General features: G+C 43.9%; 1 protein-coding gene across 5 annotated transcripts in view; it reads left to right on the top strand.

The window, feature by feature from the left end:
- Positions 1 to 25,914, top strand: part of NUP214 (nucleoporin 214) — a 103,090-nt gene that overhangs the window by 69,256 nt on the left and 7,920 nt on the right. For 4 of the 5 annotated variants that reach the window (XM_073222683.1, XM_073222678.1, XM_073222676.1 and 1 more), the window contains 4 exons: positions 884 to 2,716; positions 4,440 to 4,510; positions 18,990 to 19,146; positions 25,591 to 25,743. In XM_073222683.1, coding sequence (XP_073078784.1) covers positions 884 to 2,716; positions 4,440 to 4,510; positions 18,990 to 19,146; positions 25,591 to 25,743 — 2,214 coding nt within the window. Of the gene's footprint in view, positions 1 to 883; positions 2,717 to 4,439; positions 4,511 to 8,380; positions 8,561 to 18,989; positions 19,147 to 25,590; positions 25,744 to 25,914 lie in introns of those variants that run through there. The other variant, XM_073222690.1, reaches the window with a different exon arrangement.

Here is a 25,914-nt window from a genome sequence, read left to right as displayed (position 1 = left end):
TCTGGAAATTGTACACAGGTAGTAGGAGCTTTGCAGTGTTCCCAAGAGTTTGTGATTGCCAGACTTCTTAAAACACTGCGAGTTAGAAACGTTAATAAACATGTGCTGTAGGCTCATTTTAGTTTATAAATATCAAATTTCAGGTACTCATTATTTACTGGCCATGTATTTGGCCAGGCCTCGTGAATGCCTCACCTCCATCTCATTTAATCTTTGTAACAACTCTGTGAGGTAGGTAACTATTACTATCCCTACTTTCCAGATAGGAAGCTTGAGGCCCAGAGAGGTAAAGTAACTTTTCCAGAGTTGCACAGCCAGCAAGAGGCAGAGCGCCCAGCCCCAGAGCCTATGTTCTTGACCACTAGGCCATATTGCCTCTGTAAAATCACTTACCAAGGAGAACGCTAGGAAGTATCCCGTAATTGCACATAAAAGTGATTGGATTGATACTTTATTTGCCCATTAAAAACAAAGGAAGAACTTCCATTCTGGATTAATTTCTGGTCTGCCAGGAGGTCCATAGGCTGGCATTGTCAGGAATGTTACCGAGGAAGGCACACCTGGGGGAGATAAGGGGAGGTGCCTTTGTATTTCTCTTTGGGGCAATATATTAATTTCATGTATTCTAGATACAAAGTATCTGTTGTGCTTTAATGGTCATAAAAGGAATATTCTTTCTTTCCACCTCAGTGAGATGACTCAGAGCTAACATTCCCATAGAAAAGCATTCATTCTGTCCTCTCCAAGGAAAACGGCTCTTAGAACATGCTGTCCCTGATGGCATCAAGGGAGGAGAGAGTCTTTGGCTTAGAAATAGTCAGTGGGAATGTGATAGGTCATATTTGCTAATCCAACCCATTTCCTAATTTTTTTTTCTTCCTAGGGGCAGCACCCCCCACTAAAGAGTCAAATCAGCTCGACACATTCTCCTTTGGTGGGGGAGGCAAAGCCTTCTATGAGACCCTTCCTGAAAGCACGCCTCCCTCAGGAGTGATGGCGTCTCACACCATGGGAGCTGCCACTGCTTCTCCGGGAGAGCCTGTTCCATCTAGCGGCAGACCTGTGGCACCTTCTGGAATTGCTCTTACCACTGCCTCTAACAAGCTGGAAACTCCACCGTCCAAGTTGGGAGAGCTTCTGTTTCCAAGTTCTTTGGCTGGGGAGACTCTAGGAAGTTTTTCAGGACTGCGGGTTGGCCAGGCAGATGATTCTACAAAGCCGACCATTAAGACTTCATCCACAAGCCTAACTAGCACACAGCCAGCCAAGACATCAACTGTCCCCTCAGGGTTTAGTTTTGCCAGCCCTCCAGGTTTAGGGAAGCACCTGGAGCCCCCTGTGACCGCCTCTGTGGCTGCTACCACAGTGGTGGCTGCTACCACAGTGGCGGCAGCTGCAGCCAGCACGAGCACTACTAGTTCTTCAGCTGGTGTCTTTGGTGGTCTGCCACTCACCAGTGAGGGAACCCCTGGAGTCATCAGTTTCGGTGGGTTATCCCTAAGTGGTAGCAAGACTGGCTTTTCATTTGGAAGCCAGCAGACGAGTAGCACAGTGCCCCCACCTGCCCCACCGCCAGCTACAGCTGCCACCTCCCTTCCTACATCATTCCCCACACTGTCCTTCGGTAGCCTCCTGAGCTCAGCATCTGCCCCCAGCCTGCCTGTGTCCTCTGGTAAAAGCACAGAGGAGGCCACATCATCGCCTTTGCCTGAGAAGCCAGGCAGCAGCGAGGCCTCAGCATCCACCTCACTTCTAGGGCAGCAGCAGTCAGCCCAGCTTCCCCAGGCTCCTCTGCAAACTGACTCTGTTAGAAAAGAACCTGCTCCTGCCCAGCCTGCAGGCAGCAGCCCCAGCGCCACAGGACCCAGCACCAGTCCGGTGGTACCTTCTGCAGAGGCCACTCCAGCAGCACCCGGGGCCCCTGACGTCAGGGTGGACACGGCATCTCCTTCTCCGCTTTCAGTGCCTGGGCAGGCTGCCATTCCAGCAGCTACAACCCCAGGTGCAGGCCCTGTGGCTGTAGAAGCATCAGGAGCACCCCCGTCCTCCAGCTCTGTTCCCAGTGTTGCTCCAAGCCCGGCCACAGAGGCTGCAGTGTTTGGGACTGTCACTTCTGGCTCATCCATCTTCAGTCAGCCGCCTGCTGCCAGTTCTAGCTCAGCTTTCAGCCAGCTCACCAGCAGCACAGCCACTGCCCCCTCTGCAGCCCCTGTGTTCGGGCAGGTGGCAGCCAGCACTGCCCCAAGCCTGTTTGGGCAGCAGGCAGGCAGCACGGCCAGCACAGCTGCCACCACACCTCCAGCCAGTGGCTCTGGGTTTGGCGGCCCAGCTTTTGGCACCTCAGCCACCGGGCTCTTCGGACAGGCGACCTTTGGGCAGTCCCCAGGCTTTGGACAGTCAACAAGCAGCCCCGCAAGCAGCTTTTCCTTCAGTCAGCCTGGGTTCAGCTCCGTGCCCGCTTTTGGTCAGTCTGTGTCCTCCACGCCCACATCTACCAGTGGGAATGTCTTTGGAGCTTCTTCGAGCACTAGTAGCTCCACCTCCTTCTCATTTGGACAGTCTTCTGCCAACACAGGAGGGGGCCTGTTTGGCCAAAGCAACCCTCCAACGTTTGGTCAGAGCCCCAGCTTTGGACAGAGCAGCTCAGTGTTCGGTGGCGCCTCAGCCACCACCACATCAGTGCCATCCTCTGGGTTTAGCTTCTGTCAAGCTTCAGGTAAGCACTTGTGGAAGACTTCTCCTTTGTAAAAAAGCCTGCATTACTTTTATAATTGAAAGAAAGGGAAAACAAGCCAAAAAAAGACTGTGAAGTCAACAAGGAGCCTGGGTGGTGTAATGGCTTTGGCCTAGTTCCTGTGCTCCATCCCTGCCTCGCCGCACGTTCCCACTCTGCTCTCCAGAGTGCCGATGTCACGGGAAAGAACACAGGTGTCCTTAGCCTATGGCAAGTAGGGAGTTCCTCAAACCTGTGCAGTTGTTAACTTGGAAGGTGCTTTAGAGGTCATTATGTCCCAGCGGTCAAGCCTCAAAAGACCAGCTCTCACGTCCTCTGGTGCTGGTGGCGGAGCCAGAGCCAGACTCCAGGGCTGCCGGCCCGGCTTGCTGCCCCGCCAGCAATTCTCACTTCCTCTGATACCATCTTGCTAGAAGGGCAGGTAACTGACATTGTAGAAGTTGGGTTTTTTTCTATTTTCAATGTAAATTTTTAAACAAATCTTTAAGTTTTACTATTTTTGAAAACAAAATAATCGCCATTACATGTCCAATTTTAGCATCTGTTTTTACTTCTAAACACTATCAATAGGACAACTTGAAAATCTTTTCTGAGCTGTACTTTCTGAAGGTTTTCTTGGGAAAGGCATTTCCTTAGCAGTTGGGTTCTGGGGGAAAAGCAAGGATCAATGATTTCTTGGTGGGCAGGATTACAAGTAACCACTGAGTCATTCCTGTGGTGATAATTTATTTGAAAATGGTTCATAATTTGACAGAAAGGAAATTTTTTCCTTCCTTTCTTAAATAAATGTGAGCTTCTAAATTCAGCTACAAGGACACAGCGCTAAAAGACAGTTTTGAGAGCCACCTGATGCCCTGTGAAGAGGCGGGTTGGTCTATTTTGAGTGATGCGAAGCGTGACAGCTTGATGTAGATAGGGGAAGGGTAAAAGCCTACATGTGTTAGAGTAGGGTATTTAACACTCTCTAGTGTGTCCCTGTGCTGCACTCAACCCTTGAGAATCCCTCGTGCACAGATACAATCACTATTTCAGCACCACTGAGAACTTCTGAGGGAATCTGCCTTCTGTGGTAACGTGTGTTCCTGAGCAGTCCACTGCAGCCCTCGTTGAGGGATTGAGACTTGCCTGAGTTTACCTACCTAGGTCAGTGGTAGAAATAGGAGTGGAACCCCTGTCCTCCAACTCCTTGTCTAGGCCTCTTTTGTTATAATACAAGGTTCTGCCTGGTTTTCCCAGGCCTTGTCAAACCAGCACCTCAACCATGTTATGCCACCTAGAAGAGAAAGAATCTACCCTGAAAGAATCTGGTACTTGAAATTGGAGGAAACCAGGGAGTAGAAATAGTCATGATATTAAATCAGTCACTAGAGAGACCTCTTGGCAGTAAAGTCTAGGGAAAAGCTACTCCGAGATGGTATCATCTTATTAGTCGCCACCTACTTGGTGTTGCTAGGAGGCCAGGAAAGATTCAGTCCTTGGGACTTTGGAATTTGTACTATTATAAAATGTTAGCAGGGAAAAAAGTGTTTAAATTATTTACTCATAATTTTTTCCATTGCCTTTATAGGAAAAGAGACTTATTTCATGAGTTGATTTATTGCGGGATCCCTTAGCACACTGAATGCCGTTTTAAAAAGAAAGACACAAAACCACTTTGCTATTGTGAAAGACTCATCCAAGTCAAAATTTTGTTTTTATTTTACAGGTTTTGGGTCCAGTAATACTGGTTCTTTGTTTGGTCAAGCAGCCAGTACTGGTGGAGTAGTCTTTGGCCAGGTAAATATATATGTTTGCCTCCATTAATGTCCACATGTATCCAACCATCCACATTGGTCCTATATAATTAATAAGTTCATGTTATGTGTCCAGCCCAGCAGCAGCTTTGAATGGTCCTCAAAGTCTGCTTTCTTTAGCTCCTTTGGGGACACAGATGTCTCAGCCTCTGATTAGACAGTATCACTCCACTTTTTTTGGTATCATTAAGTACAATTACTTAAACAACATTATGGTTACTAGACTCCCCCTATTATCAAGTCTCAACCCCGTGCCCCATAACATTCACTGTCCATCAGCATAGTAAGATGCTGTAGAATCACTACTTGTCTTCTCTGTGTATATCGCTGTTCCTGTGTTCCCCCCTTCCCTACATTATGTGTGCTAATCATAATGCCCCTTTTTCCCCCTTCTCCCTCCCTTCCCACCCCTCCTCCCCAGTCCCTTTCCCTTTGGCAACTGTTAGTCCATTCTTGGGTTCTGTGAGTCTGCTGCTGTTTTGTTCCTTCAGTTTTTTCTTTGTTCTTATTCCACAGATGAGTGAAATCATTTGATACTTGTCTTTCTCCTCCTGGCTTATTTCACTGAGCATAATACCCTCTAGTTCCATCCATGTTGTTGCAAATGGTAGGATTTGTTTTCTTATGGCTGAATAATATTCCCTTGTGTATGTGTACCACATCTTCTTTATCCGTTCATCTACTGATGGACACTTAGGTTGCTTCCATTTCTTGGCTTTTGTATACAGTGCTGTGATAAACATAGGGGTGCATATGTCTTTTTCAAACTGGGCTGCTGCATTCTTAGGGTAAATTCCTAGAAGTGGATGGAATTCCTGAGTCAAATGGTATTTCTATTTTGAGCATTCTGAGGAACCTCCATACTGCTTTCCACAATGGTTGAACTAGTTTGCATTCCCACCAGCAGTGTAGGAGGGTTCCTCTTTCCCTGCATCCTTGCCAACATTTGCTCTTGTTTGTCTTTTGGATGTTGGCCATCCTAACTGGTGTGTGAGGTGGTATCTCACTGTGGTTTTAATTTGTATTTGTCTGATGATTAGGGATGTGAAGCATCTTTTCATATGCCTGTTGGCCATTTGAATTTCCTCTTTGGAGAGGTCTCTGCTTTTTTCTTGCTAAGTCTGGCTAGGGGTTTATCTGTTTTGTTTATTTTCTCAAAGAACCAGCTCCTGCTTTCATTAATTCTTTATGTTGTTTTATTTTTCTCAATTTTATTTATTTCTGCTTTTATTTTTATTATGTCTACTGACTTTGGGCCTCATTTGTTCTTCCTTTCCTAGTTTCATTAATTGTGAGTTTAGACAGTTCATTTGGGATTGTTCTTCTTTCCTGAGGTAGGCCTGTATTGCAATATATTTCCCTCTTAGCACGGCCTTTGCTGCGTCCCACAGATTTTGTGTTGTTGAATCATTGTTGTCATTTGTCTCCATATATTGCTTGATCTTTGTTTTTCTTTGGTCATTGATCGAGTGATTATTTAGGAGCATGTTATTAAGCCTCCATGTGTTTGTGGGCTTTTTGATTTTCTTTGTGTAATTTATTTGTAGTTTCATACCTTTGTGATCTGAGAAGCTGGTTGGTACAATTTCGATCTTTTTGAATTTACTGAGGTTCTTTTTGTGGCCTAGTATATGATCTATTTTTGAAAATGTTCCATGTGCACTTGAGAAGAATGTGTATCCTGTTGCTTTTGGATGGAGTGTTCTGTAGATATCCATTAGGTCCATCTGTAGTGTGTTGTTCAGTGCCTCTGTCTCTACTTATTTTCTGTCTGGTTGATCTGTCCTTTGGAGTGAGTGGTGTGTTGAAGTCTCCTAAAATGAATGCATTGCTTTTCTATTTCCCCTTTTAATTCTGTTAGTATTTGTTTAACATATGTAGGTGATCCTGTGTTGGGTGCATACATATTTATAATAGTTATATCCCCTTGTTGGACTGAACCTTTTATTATATAATGTCCTTCTTTGTCTCTTCTTACTTTCTTTGTTTTGAAGTCTATTTTGTCTGATACAAGTACTGCAACTCCTGCTTTTTTCTTCCTATTAGTTGCATGAAATATCCTTGTCCATCCCTTTACTTTAGTCTGTGTATGTCTTTGGGTTTGAAGTGAGTCTCTTGTGGGCAGCATATAGATGGGTCTTGTATTTTTATCCATTCAGTGACTCTGTGTCTTTTGATTGGTGCATTCAGATCATTTACATTTACGGTGATTATCAATAGGTATGTACTTATTGCCATTGCAGGCTTTATATTCGTGGTTACCAAAGATTCAAGGGTAATTCCCTTACTATCTACCAGTCTAATTTAACTCACTTCATATGCTATTACAAACACAACTAAAGGTTCTTTTTTTTTTTTTTTTACCCTCGTTTTTCTTCCTCCTCCATTCTTTGTATGCTGTGAATCATATTCTGTACTCTTTGTCTTTCCCTTGGGTGACATCTATTTAGCCTTAGGAATACCTCCATCTGTAGGAGACCCTCCAAAATGCACTGAAGAGGTGGTTTGTGGGAGGTAAATTCTCTCAGCTTTTGCTTATCTGAAAATTATTTAATCCCTCTTTCAAATTTAAATGATAACCTTGCCTGGTAGAGAATACTTGGTTCAAGGCCCGTCTGCTTCGTTGCATTAAGTAGATCATGCCACCCCCTTCTGGCCTGTAAGATTTCTGTTGAGAAGTCTGATGATAGTCTGATGGGTTTTCTTTTGTATGTGGTCTTTTTCTTTCTCTAGCTGCTTTTAAAAGTTTGTCTTTATCGTTGATCTTTGCCATTTTAATTATTGTATGTCTTGATGTTGTCTTCCTTGGGTCCCTTGTGTTGGGAGGCCTGTGCACCTCCATGGCTTGAGAGACTGTCTCCTTCCCCAGATTGGGGAAGTTTTCAGCAATAATACTTTGTATCCCTTTTTCTCTCTCTTCTGCTTCTCGTACCCCTGTAATGTGAATGTTGTTCTGTTTGGATTGGTCACACAGTTCTCTCAATATTCTTTCATTCTTAGATATTCTTTCTTCTCTCTGTGCCTCAGCTTCTTTGTATTCCTCTTCTCTAATTTCTGTTCCATTTACCATCTCTTCTACTATATCTAATCTACTTTTAAATACCTCCATCGTATGTTCATTTCAGATATCGAATTTCTTAATGATTGAATCTCCAACTTAAATTCATTCCTGAGTTCTTGAATATTTTTCTGTACCTCCATAAGCATGTTTATGATTTTTATTTTGAACTCTCTTTCAGGAAGATTGGTGAGTTCAGTTTCATTTGGCCCTTTTTCTGGAGTTTGTGAGATTTTTGTCTGAACCGTGTTCTTTTGACCTTTCATTTTTCTGTGTGGTGCCCACTAGTGCCCAGAAGCTCTACTTCTCGAGCTGCTCAGCCCTTAGAGTGAGGTTGGGGGTCATAGGGGAGCGGAGCTAGTGCCCAGGAGGAGGAAAGACCTGTGTCCTGATTCCTGTCTACTCTGCCTGTCTCCAGTGTCAGAGCTGGTGGGCTGAGCACCCAGGTGACAGCCTCTGTGCTTGGCGTGTCTAGCTCTTGTAGGTGGGGCCTCCCTCTGGCTGGCCTGACACCAGTGCAGTGACTGCCGGTTTGTGAACTGGTGCCGGCAGGGTAGGTGGGAGGCGCAGCAGGATGCATATCACTGTGGGGGGCCTCGGAGCTGGGCAGCCAGCCATGGGGATGGGGTGCCTGAAGCTCCTCAAAGTTCCCAACCTGCTGGACAGAGCACTTCCAGACAACTGTGTCCAGCTCGCCCTTCTCCCATGCAGCAAGCTCCGTGCAAAGCCCGCCCCTTCAGCAGCCCTCTCCCTGCTAAGAAGCCTCTGAGACCCCCTGCCTTTCCTCTGTCACAGAGCGGCCGGATGTGGATCCTGTCCACCATAAACGGCAAGAATCTCAGTCTCTGAAGCACTCTGCCTGTCCCAGCTCCCCAATCTCCAGAGCACCACACAATACAGATTTCCGCTTGCCAAGCAGATCTCCAGGGCTAGGTGTTCGGCAGTCCCAGGCTTCCACCCGCTCCCCACTCCATTTCTCTTCCTCCCGTTGGTGAGCTGGGGTGGGGGAGGGCCTTGGGTCCCGCCGGATTAAGGCTTTTGTACGTTACCCTGTTTCGTGAGGTCCGCTCTGTTCTTGAGGTCCATATGCAGTCTGGTTCAGCCTTCTTTCTTGTTGCTGTTTTAGGGTTAGTTGTATTAATTAAGTATATTTTTGTATTATTTGTGGTTTTGGGAGGAGTTCTCCGTCTCACCTCTCGCCACCATCTTGAATCTTCACTCCGCTTTTCATACTTCTTTGCTAGCCCTCCAGGAAGCACTTTCACAGCACATTGCCAGATCTCCATCATCAGCCTGTTAGGCCAGGGGTTCCTTCTGCAGGTTCACTTCTCACTTCTACCAGTTCCCATTTCCCTTTTAATTTGGCTTGGTAAAATACCTTGTTAGCTTATCAGTGCTTTTAAAACTATGGCTTTTATGTTTTATCTAGCTGTTTTCAGTGAGGAACTTGGTTTGAATGACCTAACTTGCCATTACCAGAATCTAGCGACTGGAAGTTTCATGTCTTTGTGCCAAGGATCACTGACTTGGGCAGAATCCAGCCTCAAAGGGAAAGATGGTCAAGAAAATCTCCTACTGAAGATGTGACAGGAAAGTATCATATACCTACCACTATATTAACCCCTGGGCACATGCCAGTTCCGATGCGTCAGAGTACCTTTCCTCAGAGGGCCCCTCGTGAGGGTATGCGATCTAGAAGCAGCTAGCATGTGGTGTAATAGGAACTTTAACCTCTCTGGACCCTCTGTGTTCTCATTTGGCAAATGGGATAATAATAGTACCTGCCTTATTAGAAGAATTGATGATTACCTGAGTTAGTTGGTATAAAGCACTTAAAACCATGCCTAGCACAAAGATAACCACTAGCTGTACAAACTAAAATTAGCTGGGACCCAGAGGAGTCCCTGAACTACATATGGCTCTGCACAGAGGCCATATAAGGCTTCCTTTGCAATTCTTCATTTTGTTTCACTAACCAATTAAAAAGGTAAAAACCATTCTTAGCTCAGAGAACTTTAAAAAACAAGGCTTCGAAGTAGATTTAGCCCCTGGGCCACAGTGTGCCAGCTGCTTCTAGATCACATACCTCACGAGGGGCCCTCTGAAGAAAGGTACTCTAATGTATCGGAAATGGCTGTGTTTCTCTGAAGGCAGAACTGGCATGTGCCCAGGAGTTAATAAAGGGGTAGGTAGATGCTACATTCCTCTCACATCTTCAGTAGGAGGTTTTCTTGATCATCTTTCCCTTTGAGGCCCAGCTCTGCCCAAGTCAGTGATCCTTGGCACAAAGAAATGAAACTTCCAGTCTCTAGATTCTGGTAATGGCGGGTTAGGTCATTCAAACCATGTTCCTTGCTGAAAACAGCTATAAATGCTAGATAAAACATAAAAGCCATAGTTTTAAAAGCACTGATAAGCTAACAAGGTATTTTACTAACCCAAATTAAAAGGGACATGGAAACCAGTAGAAGTAAGTGGAGTACAGAAGCCAGTTTTGCCCTGAGAGTATATAAATCTGAGGAAATTTAAATTTCCTATTTTAATAATCCCAAAGTTCAAAGGGACAGAAATCACTAACCAGATGTGCACAAAGTGGGGAGTCTAAAAGATACCCTCTCTGACAGTGAGCTGGGACTCCAGATTCACTGGTCTCAGCCTGTGTATGTGGACTGACAGGGTCCCAGGATGGTGGCATCTCCGATGTCTGGCAGAAGCACAGACCCATTCTGTAGCAGAGTCACTACGCCTCAAATGATTTCTAAGGACATTGATTCCCACACCTAAATGAATCACAAAAGGAAACATGTATGAACAAGAGCCAGAATAAACATCAGACATACATTTAAAAAGGCTTCCTAGACTATAAAATAGCCATGTTCTACATGTTTAAAAGAAATAAAAGACAAACTTGGAAATACCAGTAAAGAATAGGAAATTGTAAGAATTGTTATTGCAGCTTTGGAAAAGAACCAAGTACAGCTTGGAAAAAATAATAAGATTTAAAATCAGCAGATTCGACCCAGCTGAAGAGAACAGCAGTATACCAGAACAGGCATCAGAAAACCTTTTCTGTAAAGGGCCAGATGGTAAATATTTTGGACTCTGAAGGCAATATACAGTTCATGTAACAACTATTCAGCTCTGCTATTGTAGCACAAAAGCAGCCATAAACAGTATGTAAATAAGTGAGCATGATTATATTCCCATTAAGCTTTATTTACAAAAACCAGACAGTGGGCTGGATTTGGCCCATGGTCTATAATTTGCTGACCCTTAAACTAGAAGGTAGGTTGGATTAAGTTATCACCATAGAGAGCAAAAATGATGGAGAATACAAAAGCAAGACCAAAAATCCTCAAAGAAAATGTAACATACATTTAATCAGGAGAAGAGAGAGAAAATGTATGGTAGTATTAGGAGAGAAAAAGAAATTTCCAAAACCAGTAGAAAACACTAACCCACAGATTGAAAAGCCCAACAAATGCCCAGCAGGATGTATAGAAGGGAAATGGGTCCAGGACCTGTCACAGTGAGACTGTAGAACTGCCAAGATGAAATATTAAAAAACTCAGAGAAAAAAGACAAGTGACCTTCGAAGGAACCAATAGTTGGACTGACAGCTGATTTCTCAGCAATGACAATGAAAGCCAGAGATAGTCTGTCTAGCTAGAACTTAACAAACCCAGCAAAAAATGTCTTTAAGGAATGAAGAGAAATTAAGACTTTTTTTTCCCACACGAATACTGAGAGAATTCATGCCCAGCAGATCTGAAGGGAATTCTAAAGGATATTCTTAAGGCGGAAGGAAAATTCGACCTCACTAAAATTAGAGCTCTCTTAATTTTAGGGTAAAACAAGCCGTGAAATAGGAAAACTGTAGCCTGTATAACCCAACAGAGTAATCGTATTCAGAATATATAAACAATATAAAAGAAAAAGAAAAAAGTCAAGCACACCCCCGCCATAATGGCTGAAATTGAAAGAGCTGACAATACCCAGCAATGGTGAGGAAGTAGAGCATCTAGAAGCTCTGCCACATTGATAGCGGAGTGTAAATTCATATAACCATTTTGGGAAACCATCTGGGAGTATTAAAACCAGATGCAAAGAATCCTTATTGACACAGCAGATCTGCTGCTAGATGCGTGACCCATAGAAACAGATACCTCTGTGCAAGAGGAGATAATGGGTAAGAATGTTCACAGCAGTATATTAACAATAGCTAAAAACAGGAAACAACCAAATACTTATCCTTGAAGAATGGATAAATCAAGTATGGTATACTTATACAGTGGAAGACTACAAAGCAGTGAAATAAGATGTCCTGCTCCTGTACGAAAGAAAGAGATGAAGCCGCAGGCATAGTGTTGAGTGGAAGAAGCCAGACACAGGAGCCCATACCGCGAGGCTGCATTGACCTGGAGCCGAGTAGAGGCAGCGCTCAGCCGTCTGAGAGAAGTGGGGCCGGTGTTTGCCCCTAGGGTTACGAGGAGTCTTCTCGAGTGCGCGAACAATGTTTGCTACTTTGAACTGTTACAGACAGTCATATGCCAAAATTCATTGTGCTCGCTACACATAAAATTTGTGAACTTAATAAAAAAAATAACACAAAATAGGCAAAAGACTATATACAAAAGGATGGGGTTGGATGCACATTGTGGATGTATTTGACATCACTGATTTTTACACTTAAAAGTGGTTTAAAAAGTAAGTTTTATGTATGTGTTACCACACTTTTTTTAAAAGGAGAAATGAAACATGCAAAATGAAAGATAGCCAGAGAACCAATAAACATATTCAATTCAATTAGCAATACAAAGTAAAATCACAGATACAAACCTATAAAGCAGCAAAAATCCAAAGTCCAGCTACACCAGATGCCAGCCAATACACAGAGCAGTGGGAACTTGCATCCACTCTTAGTTGGGGTATGAGGTGGTACAACCACCTTGGAAAATACCGTGGCATGATCTAGCAAAGATGAGCAATTCTGTTCTTAGGTTTATCCTTTAGGGAAGCTTTGTGTTCATAGCAGCGCTGCTGGAATAGCCAAGAGCTAGCAGCAGCCCAGGTATTTGACCACTCCAGTACGTGGGCGACTCACACAGGCCTAGCCTCCAGCCAAGACACACAGAACTTACTGGGGTAAACCCCACCCTGGCGACTCCCCCAGCCACACGTCCCCTGCGTTCTTCCTTCACAGAAATGACATTTGCAATTGGAGGGTCCAGAAATTCAAATCAATATTTTTTCTATTATGGCAGGGGCCTTATCTATTATATTCATTGCTATGTCTCCAGTGTTTAAGACTGTGGCTAGCACATGATAGGCATTGTAAAAAGAATGAATTTTCAGAGGGTGGAAGTATCAGAAAAATCTAAGGATGCAAGGCAGATTCTAGCTGGGGTATAGAAGACCTTCATTCTAACACTGGGGAAAATCCATTGTGTAAAAATCACACCTATTCTTTGGGTATAGAATTACCCCCAAACCTAGTAACATTTATATATATTCACCGTCTGGGTTGGCACTTGGCTCAGACCTTAACTGGAGTTCTCGGCCAGAATATCTACATGTAGCTTCTTTGTGTGACCTGGACTTCCTCACAGCATGGAGGCTGGATTCCAAAGAGAGAGATTCCAGAGAGAGGGAGCCAGGTAGAAACTGCATAACCTTTTATAACCTATCCTCAGAAGGCACAGAGCATCACTTACCTGCATCCTCTTGCTCAAGACAGTCACAAAGTCCCACCCAGGTTCAAGGGGAGGGGAAAAGACCACACGTCTTGCTCTAGATCTGCATGTGAGTCTAGAAATACTACTGTGACTATCTTTGGAAAATATAACCTGTCGTAATGGAACTATCAGAGCAGCAGAAAGCTTATTGCATTGATTTCCAGAGAGGGGAACCCATCATCACAGGTGAGCACGATGGTATAGTAGCCTCTAGGGCCAACTGGCAGGTCTGGGTTTGTGAAGGTGGAAGAGGGGCCTTGCTGAAGACTGAGGAAATCTACTGGCTGGAGAAGAAGCCAGAAGAAAATACTGGCAACAACGGGGACAAGCAAAACAAGTGACCAATAAGCACATGAAAAGATAGTAGCACTAAATATTAAGAAAATGAAACTCAAAACCATAACAAGATACCCCCTTATGCCAAGATGGCTATAATTTTTTTTAAAAAAAGGCAAATCACAAGAATTAACAAGAACATGGAGAAATTGGAGCCATCATACATTATTAGTTGAAATGTAATGATTGCATCTGCTATGGAAAAGTTTGGTGGTTCCAAAAGGTGGAAACATCCCAACTGTCCATCAACAGGTGACTGGATAAACAAAACATGCTGTATTTCCACAGTGGAATATTACTCAGCCTTTAAAAGGAATGAAGTTCTGATTCATACTACACATGGGTGAACCTTGAATATGTTATGCTAACTAAAGCCCCACATAAAATGGCAAATATTGTATGATTCCACTTAAACGAAATACTTAGAATAGGTAAATTCATAAAGCCAGGAAGTAGAGATTACTAGGAGCTGGAGGGAGGAGGGACTTGGGGAGTTAGTGTTTAATGGTTACAGAATTTTGGTCATGGTGGTGAAAAAATTTGGAAGCAGTGGCAATGGTTGCACAACATTGTGGATATAGTTAGTGCAACAGAATTGTATACTTAAAATGGTTAAAACGGCAAGTTTTATGTTACATATATATTTTTAGCACAGTTTTTAAAGCTTAATAATACACCAAAACCATTGAATTTTATACTTCATATCAGTGAGTTGTATGGGATATGAATTATATCTCAGTAAAGCTGTTTTTCAAACAATTGGAGTCTGAAAGACTTGCAAATATAACAGTAATTTGTTCACTTCCCCCACTTTTGCTTAAAAAAAAAAAAAGGAAGTCAAGGCAGGACTGGAAAGCAGAAAGGACTTGAGTCATGCATTCTTCTGCTGCCTGGAACTGTTGAACCCAAATGCTGCCACCCAGCTGCCTCCTGGCTCCAGGCTCAAACCCGTATAAAAACAGATAACCTAAACCCTAAGCAGACAGTGTCGGTCTAACCAATGAACTCACATTCTTACATCTGTGACTCAGTTCCTGGTCAACTCAACACTTAGTGAAATCTGAGTAACTACCTGCTCACTTTAGGATGCAGATAAAAGAGAGGGCTGTCACTCTCCAGGAGAAACGTTAGTGTTCTTCAGTCACACCACTCTTCTCCTATGTAACAAACAAACAAAAAGTATGTAAGTTATGAAGAAACAAAATAAAAGGGGGACCTGCAATCATGTTTTAGAAATTAATCTGAACAACACTCATATGATCCAGATATGGGAAGTAGCAGGCAAAGACTTTAAAATAACTGTGTGCTCAAGGATTTATAGGAAAAGGAAAGAGTGGGTGGAATAAAGAATCTCAGCAGAGAAATGGGAATTACAAATGCTAATAAAAAATCTTGATCTGTAACTTAAGTTCAAATCTAGTATCCAAAATAAAAAGTGATCCGACAGGTATAACAGCAGAGAATACTATGGAGGAGCAGTGTACTTGACGTGCCAATAGCAATTAGCTAAAATGAAGCTCAGAGAAACTGAAAAAATATTTTGACTAGAAAAAGACCCAAAACATACAGGGAAACAATGTTTTGTGTGGTTATAAGGGGATACAAAATATATAACAACCATAGCAAAAAGGCAAAAAGATTATCTTTGCTACTGGTAGTTCCCAGCTGGTTGCCCCACAGGGGGATTTCACAGTCACATGTCTGGGGCCATTGTTTGATCCTAATGAGTTGGGGTGCTACTGGCTACATTAAAATTACAAACTAATTACAAAGTCATCAAAAGACTTTGTTAGGAAATGAAAAGCCAGAGCATAGACTGGGAGAAAATATTTGTATATGTCAAAAGGGCTTCTATCCAGAATATATAAAGAACTCTTACATTTCAAAAAAAGGACAGCCCAATTTAAAAATAAGCAAAATATTTGGACATATACTTTACAAAAGATATGTAAGTGGCCAGTTAAGCAAATGACGACTCGCTCACCATTGTTAGTCATCAGAAAAATGCAAATTAAAGCCACATTCATACCCATCAGAATTACTACAATTTAAGAACTAACAAAACCAAATTTGGAAAATATCTAGAGCAACTAGATCTCATAATGCATTGCTGGTGGGAATGTAAAATGGTACAGTCACTTTGGAAAACTTCCTGGCAATTTCTTAAGTTAAATACACACTTACTTTACGGTTTAGCAATTCTAGTCCTGGGTATTTACCCCCCAAAAAATGAAAATATTTGTCCACAAAAAAACTTCTATAAGAATGTTCAAAGCAGCTGTGTTTATGAAAGCCAAAACGTGGAAACAATCCACATGTTCATCACCAGAATAGCAAACACTGACATAGTCATACAACAGAATACTACTCAGCCATAAGAAGGGAAGGGTTACTAATGCGTGCAGCAGTGTGGACGAATCTCAAAAGTACATGCTGATTCTGGCGAGGTCAGTTAGGTAAGAAAATGAAATAAAAAGCATCCAGAATGGAAAGGAAGAAGTATAATTATCTGCAGATAGCATGATCATGTATACAGAAAATCCTAGGAATCCACTAAAAAACTATTAGAACTAACAAATGGGCTCAGCATGCTTGGAGGATACAAGATCAATGTATAAAGCAGTTATATTTCTACGTTTTTGCAATGAACCATCTGAAAACGAAATTAAGAAAATTCCATTTTCAAGCATCAAAAAGAATACAATGCTTAGGAATAAATCTAACAAGTATAAAATATATACTCTGAATAGAGCATTGTTTAAAGAAATTAAAGATCTAAATAAATGGATATCCTGTGTTAATGGATGGGAAGACTTAAAAATACTATTAAGATGGCAATGTATAGCTAGTCAACTGCAGAACCACGACTCTACAAATTTATTCATGCAGGAATTCAGTGATGAGGACACACAGAGGTGGCCATGTTCAGAAAGCTTACATTTGATGGAGAGTGTTAGTCCTTACTCAGAGGGTTTGGTTTCAGATAGTTTTAAGTACTATGAAGAGAATAAAATAGGATGATGTAATGGTAATCAGGGAATATGATTTAAGTTAGGAAATGCCTTTCTGAAGGTGTCTCATAAATGTCTTTTTACATTGTTTCTTTGAATTAGTATCAAGTCAGGTCCACACACTGAGGTTGATGGATAAGTCTCTTTAGCTATAGATTGCTCCCCCATGTCTCTCACTTTTTTGTTTTTCCTCATAGTTCAGTTACTGAGCAAAGCAGACCATTTGTCGTACAGTTTTCTGTGGTCTCGTTGCTGACTCCATCTCCATGGTACGGCTTCCGAGTTATCTTGTTCCTTTGTCCTCTTCCTGTGAAGTCGTGATTGGGTCTGGAGGCTTGATGAGATTCAGGTTTGGGTTTTGGGGGAATTGGCAGAGGGGCCAGTAAAAGGCTGAATCTTGAACACTGACTCACTATTTAATGATATTAAGGAATTATTAAGTTTTTAGGACAGTGGTATTATGGTTATGCTTTATGTTTTAGAGATTTATACTGGAAAGTCAGTGGATAAAATGGGAAGATGTCTGAGATTTGCTTCCTACTAATAAAGTATGGGAGAAGTAAATGGTAGTATAGATAAAACGCAGTGGGCACATGGTAGATTCTGTATACTCTTCTATCTACTTTTTGTACACTTGAACTTTTCCATAATTTAAAGTTTTAAAACCTACTTTTATCACAATTAAAATGAATGGGACTGTCTCTTACCCATTTATGAAGATGAGTAACTGTCAATTCATATTCAGAGCCATTATTTTTCAAATCATATGTTTAAAATTAAGTTGAGCCTGAAGTCGTCATTTTTTGTAGGACAGAAACATCCATATATTGGCAGTTGCCTGTGTTTCAGCCTAAACACCTGATGTTTTCTACATGTACACATTAGTCGTCATGTCTTCCTTCCTTTCCTAATGAGTTTACTGTTTATTAAACCAATGCTTTCGTGGTTGGATTGGGCTCCAAGTTTTAAAAAGCCGGTGCTCATTATTAAATGTTACAGTAAGCTCTCTCTGTGCAGAGGGTGATAAAAGGTGATGTCAGAGATGGACAGGCCAGATCATATGGGATCTTTTAGAATTTTTAAACAGGAGTAACACCTATCTGACTACCATTTAAAAATATTATTCTAGCTGCAGTGTCAACACAGATTGTAGTGGAAGCAAAACGTTGATTGTTGTATGGTCTAGGCATAAAGTTAGGGTTAGATGACTCAGACCAGGGTAGTGGCTGTGCACCTGCAGGGGAGGAGACCCACTGGGAGGATGTCTCAGAGGTGGCCCCCTGGAAGTCTGACTTTTGTGGGGATTAAATAATTACTTGTAAAGTACTTAGAAAAGTACCCAGCACATAGTGCTCAATCATTGGTCCATTATTGTTGTGATGGTTAAAATACTGAAAGCAACCATTTTTGAGCATATAATTATATTCTAGGTACTACTCTGAAGTGGTAAATGGCTCGTGTAACTCACTCACTGTTTCGAGGTGGTTAGTTTATCCCTATTTTACAGGAGAGGGACTTCATACCATTCTTCCCACCTTTGAAAGGGGCTCCTGTGAGGTTCCTGTGCACAGCGACCCATTTCTAAAAGCCTACTTTATTCTGCATTATTGGCCAGGAAGATGTCATACCTAACTAATATTATGGTCCCTCAAGTAAAGCTCTGCTCTTCCTTAAAGAACCAATTTCCAAATAGAAATAAAGCATGTAGTGCCCAATAGAGCTTTGAGTCAGCATGCACCCTTAGCAGCCTCCTTTAAGCATAAGATTTGCAAACTTGGACAGAATTCAGCTGTGGTCATTATTTCAACAATAGAGCTAATTTAAGCTTATTTCTGCAGTCCTGGAAAAGTCATTATGAAATAAAAGTGCACAGATTGGGAGAAAAGAGTGTAAATCACTTACTATCGGTTGCTGATAAGTTCAGCCAAATACTAAAGGAATCTAAATAAGTGATGTTTGTAATGTTTTTAAACTTTTTCCTTGAGGGGAACTCTTATGGGGTTGGTTTTCCTGCCTCAGGCATCATGTCAAGCAGAGACTGCAGGCAGCCGGGCAGATAAACATTGACGGTTTTCTCACCTGCCATAAATCATGTTTTCAGAGAACATGAACATGGACTAGCTTGAGAACTTCTGATTGGCTGGAAGCCCGTGCAGAGTCCAGCCCCTTTTGTGGCTATTAGAACATCCGTACCAGAACTAATCAGGGTTCTCTTGCTTTTTCCATTTGTCCCAGCCCTGAGCACCTCCTGTGCATGGATGTGGCCTGCTATTTCACCATGACCTCTCATCCTATCTCACTTCCTGTCTCTCTGTTGTTTAGCCATCATCATCTTCCAGTGGCAGCGTGTTTGGATCTGGAAGCGCTGGAAGAGGGGGAGGTTTCTTCAGTGGCCTTGGAGGGAAACCCAGCCAGGATGCAGCCAACAAAAACCCGTTCAGCTCGGCCAGCGGGGCCTTCGGATCTACAGCCACCCCAAGTGAGTCGAGAAAGCGTATTGCCGGTCCCTCGGACCACTGATGCCATTGTCATCCTCACGGTTCTATCAAAGCTTCAGTGACAAGTGTGGAAAGGAAAGAAAAGGTCTAGAAAGCCCATTTAAAATATCCACCCCAAAGTGATGTGATCTGTTTTTGTTTTTTATTTTTGGTTTTTAAATGAGATGTCCTATATAATGAAAAGAGGATCTGTGTACTGAACTATTCCCCTCTCTCTCCCAAGGCCCAAATTGCTCTGTTTCCTAGGACTGAAATGAGTGCACACAGACAGGTCTAACTGAGAGCAGCAGCAGCAGCTGGGTCTGCCCAGAGAAGGGGCGTCTGGCTTTTCATGTGTGTACAACCCTCTTTGAATTGGCTTTAAAATTCAGCTACTGAAGAGAAAGAAAAGTCACCCAGAAGTTGAAGGCTTCATTATTTCTCATCTCTGGCACTTTTGTCTTGTCTTCAAATGAAGTGTCTGTATCTTTCTGTAGGCACTCTTCCTCTCCAGCTGACTTAAATGTTCTTTGTCAATCTGCCTATTCATGGTTGGAAATGAAAGGAAGTTGTTTGTTTAAATCTTTAAAGAAAATACCCTGTTGTGATAAGGGCTGAGATGGGAGGTTGGGAGCCTGTCACCTCCACCTTGGCTTCTCTCATTTAACGCGCTGTACACCGAGCTTCTCTCATCTATTGTGCAAGGTGAGAATGAATTGAGAGCCAATGCTCTACAGGTGGGATAGATATTTCCTTAATATTAAGGTTCATGTAGTTGAAAGCAAAGTTCTTTATCTGGAGCCTCCTGGATGCACAGATCAGTTATTTTCATGTCACTGTCCATCTTAATATATAAGGAAAGATTACAGTCAAGGGACACGTAGTCTTGACCCTGAATCATGTAATCAGTCTGCCAAGCAGAATTTTGGATCCTAGAATGAAGGGATCGTAGAGAGCAGGTCTAGTAAGTTTTTAAAAACTTTCTGTAGATGAACTCTTAAGCATAACCCTGATATTAAAGCAGATAAAAATAGATTTACTCAGAAGCAGGGCAGGGGTCAAGAACCAGATATCTGGGTGGTTTCCTCAGCTTTTCCCCAGCTATCAGCACAGAACTGGGGGACCCCATAGCACATCCTTTGATGTACAGCACTCCATTTTCCAATGAGGAAGCAAGCCCAGGATGGTTAAATGGTACTTTTTTTTTAGTCACGAACCTACACAGTGGCAGATTGGTAACTCAGATCATACATTATGTGCCCATATATAATGATATACAAGCATCTGGCACAAAATAAGCACTTGACAACATGCTAGGAGAAATGTAGGTTTATCCCATAGGCAGGTTGTGTATGAGATTGTGTTACTAGCTAATTTTGTTAAGACTTAGGTATGTCGTGTCTTTGTAAAAATTCCTTTCTTCCTGGGTTCTTCATCTCTAATGCCATGACTCCTCACCTGTTAGAGAACTGCCTTTTGTCAATAGTGGGCTGGAAGTGGCTTGTACCGGCTCACAAGAGCCAGTACTGTACATCACCCCCCAACTCTGCCTTCAGTGATACCATGGTGGGTAGCCTGAAACCAGCCACTGTCGGAGTGTTTACACCCTGGAAATTGGACGGCGCTGCAAATTAGCGCTGCCCTCCTCTCCCTGAGCCTGCTGCTCACGGCACACTGTTGTTTCTAATTCCTTAATTCTGGTCTAAAGTTAAGTCAGATACTTTATAAGATCATACCAGATGGTCAATAGCAGACACCTCTGGTCTTCATTTCCTAAACATGGCCATTATAAACCAACAGTTCACTTTTATGCACAGGGGAAGTTTAAATGAATTTGAAAGGGTACAGGAAAGGCTTAACATTACTTTGTTTATAAAACTCAATATATGATTTGATAGTGAAAGGGACAGGAGCCTCTGTAACACTGAGGACCAAGTGCGGGATCCGAGGAAGGAACCACGGAGGAGGAGGAGCTGGAAGTCGTCTGGGGAAGGGCACTGTCCTCACCGCCCAACTGAGAATGCCCTCGGGGGTCGCCGGGGACAGCCTCTGCCTTCTCAGTGACCGCAGCGCGTGAACTTCTGAGCACACTTCTCCCCTGGATTGTGTGGATCGGCCCTCCCGGTTCTCTCCCTGCCTCTCGAACAGTTCCTTCCCGGCTTCTCTCTTCTCTCCCTCATTGTGGGATATGTTGCCAGTCGTCATCTGGGTCATTTTCCAACTCCCTCCCTGCTTCCAGTATCCTCCACAGTCTATCTGAAAATCGATACCAAACCCTGCTTTTGTTTTGCTATTATCCCCACTCAAAACCTGTGGGCAGCCCCCACTGCCTGTAGAGGATGAAGTCCAAACCAGGTCCTTACCCTGAGCTGGCCCGAACACTTCTCCAACTTTGACTCTGTTTCCCTAACACATTGCCTTTGCCTCACTAGTTTGTCTGCTTGCTGTCTCACACACACACACACCCTCAGCACACACACACACACCCTCACCACACACACACACCCCTCACCACACACACACACACACACACACACCCTCACCACACACACACACACACACACACCCTCACCACACACACACAGCCCTCACCACACACACACACACACACCCTCAACACACACACACACACACACCCTCAACACACACACATGTACACACACACATCCTCAACACACACGCGCACACACACACCCTCAACACACACGCGCACACACACACACCCCTCACCACACACACACACACACACACACACCCTCACCACACACACACACACACCCTCACCACACACACACACCCTCACCACATGCACACACACACACCCTCAACACACACGCGCACACACACACACACCCCTCACCACACACACACACACACACACACAGCCCTCACCACACACACACACACACACACCCTCACCACACACACCCTCACCACACACACCCTCACCACACACACACACACACAGCCCTCACCTCTCCCTGCTTCAGTGCCAGGGTTCGCATTGCTCCCTCCACTACCCACTACTGCACCTGCCCTTCCTGTGAGGAAGAATGCAAATCTCTCCTTCTCTGTGCAGTTTGGCTTGAGGGCCATGCAGGCTCACAGTGGTCTCTCCCTCTCTGGAATCCTGCAGCCCTTGGATTCCCTTCCTTCGTGTGACATCAAGCAGGAGGAAACTAACCTTTATCAGTCACCTACTTTGTGCCAGAGGCTCAGTGTATGTGGTGTAATCACGTCTTAGAGTAGTACTTTTAGATGTGGCCATCCCCACTTGACCGATAAAGAAATAGTTTCAGAAAGGGGATGTGGACTTCCAGAGGTAATAGCCATGAAGTGGCATAGCTAGGACTTAATCCTGGGCTGTTGGCAGAGCTCGGGTCCATCATGTTGCTTCCCGAGATCTTCCCAGCCTTGCCGTGTACCGTACCTCCTCCCAGGTGTGTCTTGTTTGACAGCCCTGGTGTTTGTTCAACATGGCATCAAACATGCTCCTTTGCAGATAGATGCCTGGGCACAAATAGAACAGCCAGCAGCTCCCCTTGCGCAGTTAGGCCCCCGGCTGCCTGGTCCAGAAGCTGCGCTCTTCAGCCCTGAGAGGCCATCGGAACTCTGCTGTGGAGAGAATGAGGAGCTGGGAACACTGCTGCTTGAAGCCGGCGTGTTCTTATCCAGCAGCTCACACCTGAAAAGGTTTCTTCCCAGTGTCTCCCCCAGAGATGCTACCAAAGACTCACTGTTAACCCGTTGGGAGTTAAAGTTCAACACCCCTGAACTGTCACCTGTAAGGGTCTCTTGCCTCCTCGAGTCTCATCCCAAGGACACTGGGCAGAGCCGTCCTCAGCACGTCTGTCCTGTTCAGGGCCTGAAAGACACGCTTGTGTGAAGATGAAGAAACCGTTGATGAGGGTTTTCTGGGCTTATAAGAAAGAAGGTGTCTTAGAAAGAAATCCTGGACAAGCTTAAGAACCCCCTTCTCAGTGCGTGTTGAATTTTTGTTTAGTGACTTTAGACCTACAGAATGACATGAGACCTGGTCTCTGTAATACTATTTATGTTAAATGTATATCAAGTGTCATTTAATTGGGTCAGACCTTGGTGTTGGATTATGCAAGTGGTTTTGCCAAATAAAGGAACAAAGAGGATCCACGTTTTGCCAGCAGGGCAGCAGCCAGAGGCAGGTGCCAGTTTTCCCTGTATTTGTCACCCCCTAAATTGGAAGTCATCAGGTGACTGCAAAGACAAGTTTTCTGGCTGGCTGGTTTATTCACAAGTGAGGAAGAATCTTCTACAATGAAGTACTGTTCCAGCAACCAAGGTACTGTCTGATTTATTATGTTTTCAAGAGCTAGAGACTGTGTCATTCGCAGATATTCTCATATAAACTCCATCTTCCCGGCAGCCTCGTGGAGTCAAGTTGCTGTGTGCATTTTACGTGGGAGGAAACGGGAGCTCAGGGTGGTTGAATCCCACCCCAACAGTTGTTAGGTGTTCTAAGCCAGGTCTGACTGCGAAACTTATGTTTATTCCTCTGTAATGTCTATGACCATCATAAAGACAAAGGAATCTTAAGAAGATAAAAGGATAAAGAAACCCAAAGACTTCTAAATGTTCTCTGACATCTCAAGAATTTAGGTCTCCCAACACTGTCGCAGAAAAATCATCTGCTTCTGTATTTTAAATTTCTCCAAGAGGTGATCTGGCCTCTAATCTTGCATTTGGATTTGTCTGCTATTTGAAATTTTTTTCACAGTTAGCTCTAACAAGTCAAAAGATTACAGTCCTCTGTTCTTGAAATAGCAAGAAAAGGAATGGCTGAGAAGCCCATCTTTCACTTTCAGTGTCGGAAGTTCAGCCATTGAAGGAATCAAATGGAACCTCCAGCTAGTTCATGAGGGGAAGATCAGACTGTTTAGGAGGGCACGTGGTGGACTCCACTAGGGCACAAATAACCCTGTGGTGCTGTGTATGAGGGTGACCCAAAGGGAAGTTAGCTGCTCCCTGTGAGTGCCTCACATACTCAGCCAAGCTCTCCAACTGGTGGCAGTAGTTTTACTGGACAGGTGACCATGTGGTGGTCCAAGGCCCTATGTTATGGCTGCCTGGAAACCTAAGGGGGTCATGTCCCTGAAAGAAGGCTCCTCACCTCCTGAATTGTAGATGAAGACCACCGCAACTGCACGCGTTAACAGAATCGCCCCCACACGGGGTGGGGTGGCGGCAGCAGCCAAGCAAGATGAGAGACCTTGGGATCGACGGTGGCAGACCACCCCTTCACACGACTCGACTGGAGAGTGAGGTCCTCTCCTGCTACTCCACTACCTTCGCCGTGTGCACCTGACGGGCTTGGGGGAAGCCTGGCCTCATACAGATGTTATACTTCTTGCTTGGGGACATAGAGTCACCTCTCCACTACCCACACAAACTAGATCACTTCAGCCTCCCATGTGTCTGTGTCTTTGGGCAACAGTCCCATGTCGGGGTAGCTTCTTCCGGCCTTACTGTGGGTACAAGCTCATTGTAATAAAAACCCATCCAAATATGGTGTGGGAATGTGAGTTGTCCCTCTCCTGTCCCCAAAAACAAGCATTAAAGAAAAATTCCTGATACTGTGCTATTTGTATTATCTGAGTGCTCTGTGTATATGACTTGGCTATTTATATATTGCCTGTCAGATTTGCATTTCTTGTTAACAAAAGGCTTCTCACCCATTTTGGTTTTTAGTAATTTCCTTTTTTCTTTTAATTCTTGGAGCCAATTCAGTGAGTAGTCGGGGGAGTGACCACTAGATAATCATCCAGCAGGTCAAGGGCTTAACTGACCCTCTTAGAAGGAGGCAGGCAGACCAGAGACCTCGGCAGCTTCTTGCATCCTTTGATGTCCCTGCGCGCATCAGATGGGAGTAGGCGCAGCCTAGTTTTTCTTGTTGCATCTGCCATTCTCTGAGCAGGTAGGCAACCTCAGGCGTGCCCAACTTGAGTATAAAAGCCGAGGCTGGAAACCTTTAACCTTTGTTTGCATGTGCTCTAAGTTTATTTTCTCTAGTTTGACAAAATTTGAAGTTGGTCTACATGTGACAAAAGCAAGCCCTGTCCTTCAGAAGGAAACGGCTCGTATTGGTTCTCTGTTGGTGGATAGACCGGCCACTGGGAGCACTGAACCCTTTTTGCAAAGGAGCTTCCTGGGGCCTGCTGCTCCCTTACATCCTGTGCCTGTAGAGTAGTGCTGGGAAGTCCTGAGCCTGGGTACCACAGTGACTGCGAACTGGTCATCAGGCCGCAGGTGAATCGGAGAGGGCATCCGTTTCACTACAGCTCAGCTCCCGTGGGTCCTGGACCGCTCTGTTACTCCCTTCGCCCCACACGCCCATGAGGTTTCTTCCTTCTCTCAGGTACAGGCATCGTTCTCTCTCTGATCTCCCTCGTACATGTGCTTCATCTCCTTAGACACCTCCAGCCTATTCGGGAACAGTGGGGCCAAGACGTTCGGTGGATTTGCCAGCTCATCATTTGGAGAGCAGAAGCCTGCTGGCACTTTTAGCTCTGGAGGAGGAAGTGTGGCCTCCCAAGGCTTCGGGTTCTCCACTCCAAATAAAACAGGTACTCCTGTGCTTACTAGCTGGGGTTATTTTTATACGTATGTTGGCATAGATAGCTAGAGGGGTATCTCTCTATGTTGGTTCTCAAGGGAGTAGGATTGTAGTGTGGATGAAGTGACGCCCCCCCAGTTCATTTTCATACTTTCTGCACATCTACCATGTTCCTAACACT

The sequence above is a fragment of the Manis javanica genome, chromosome 2, assembly GCF_040802235.1.
Source record: "Manis javanica isolate MJ-LG chromosome 2, MJ_LKY, whole genome shotgun sequence".
NCBI lineage: Eukaryota > Metazoa > Chordata > Mammalia > Pholidota > Manidae > Manis > Manis javanica.
The sequence above is the reverse complement of the archived record's forward strand: the minus strand, read 5'-3'. Positions and strand labels throughout refer to the sequence as shown.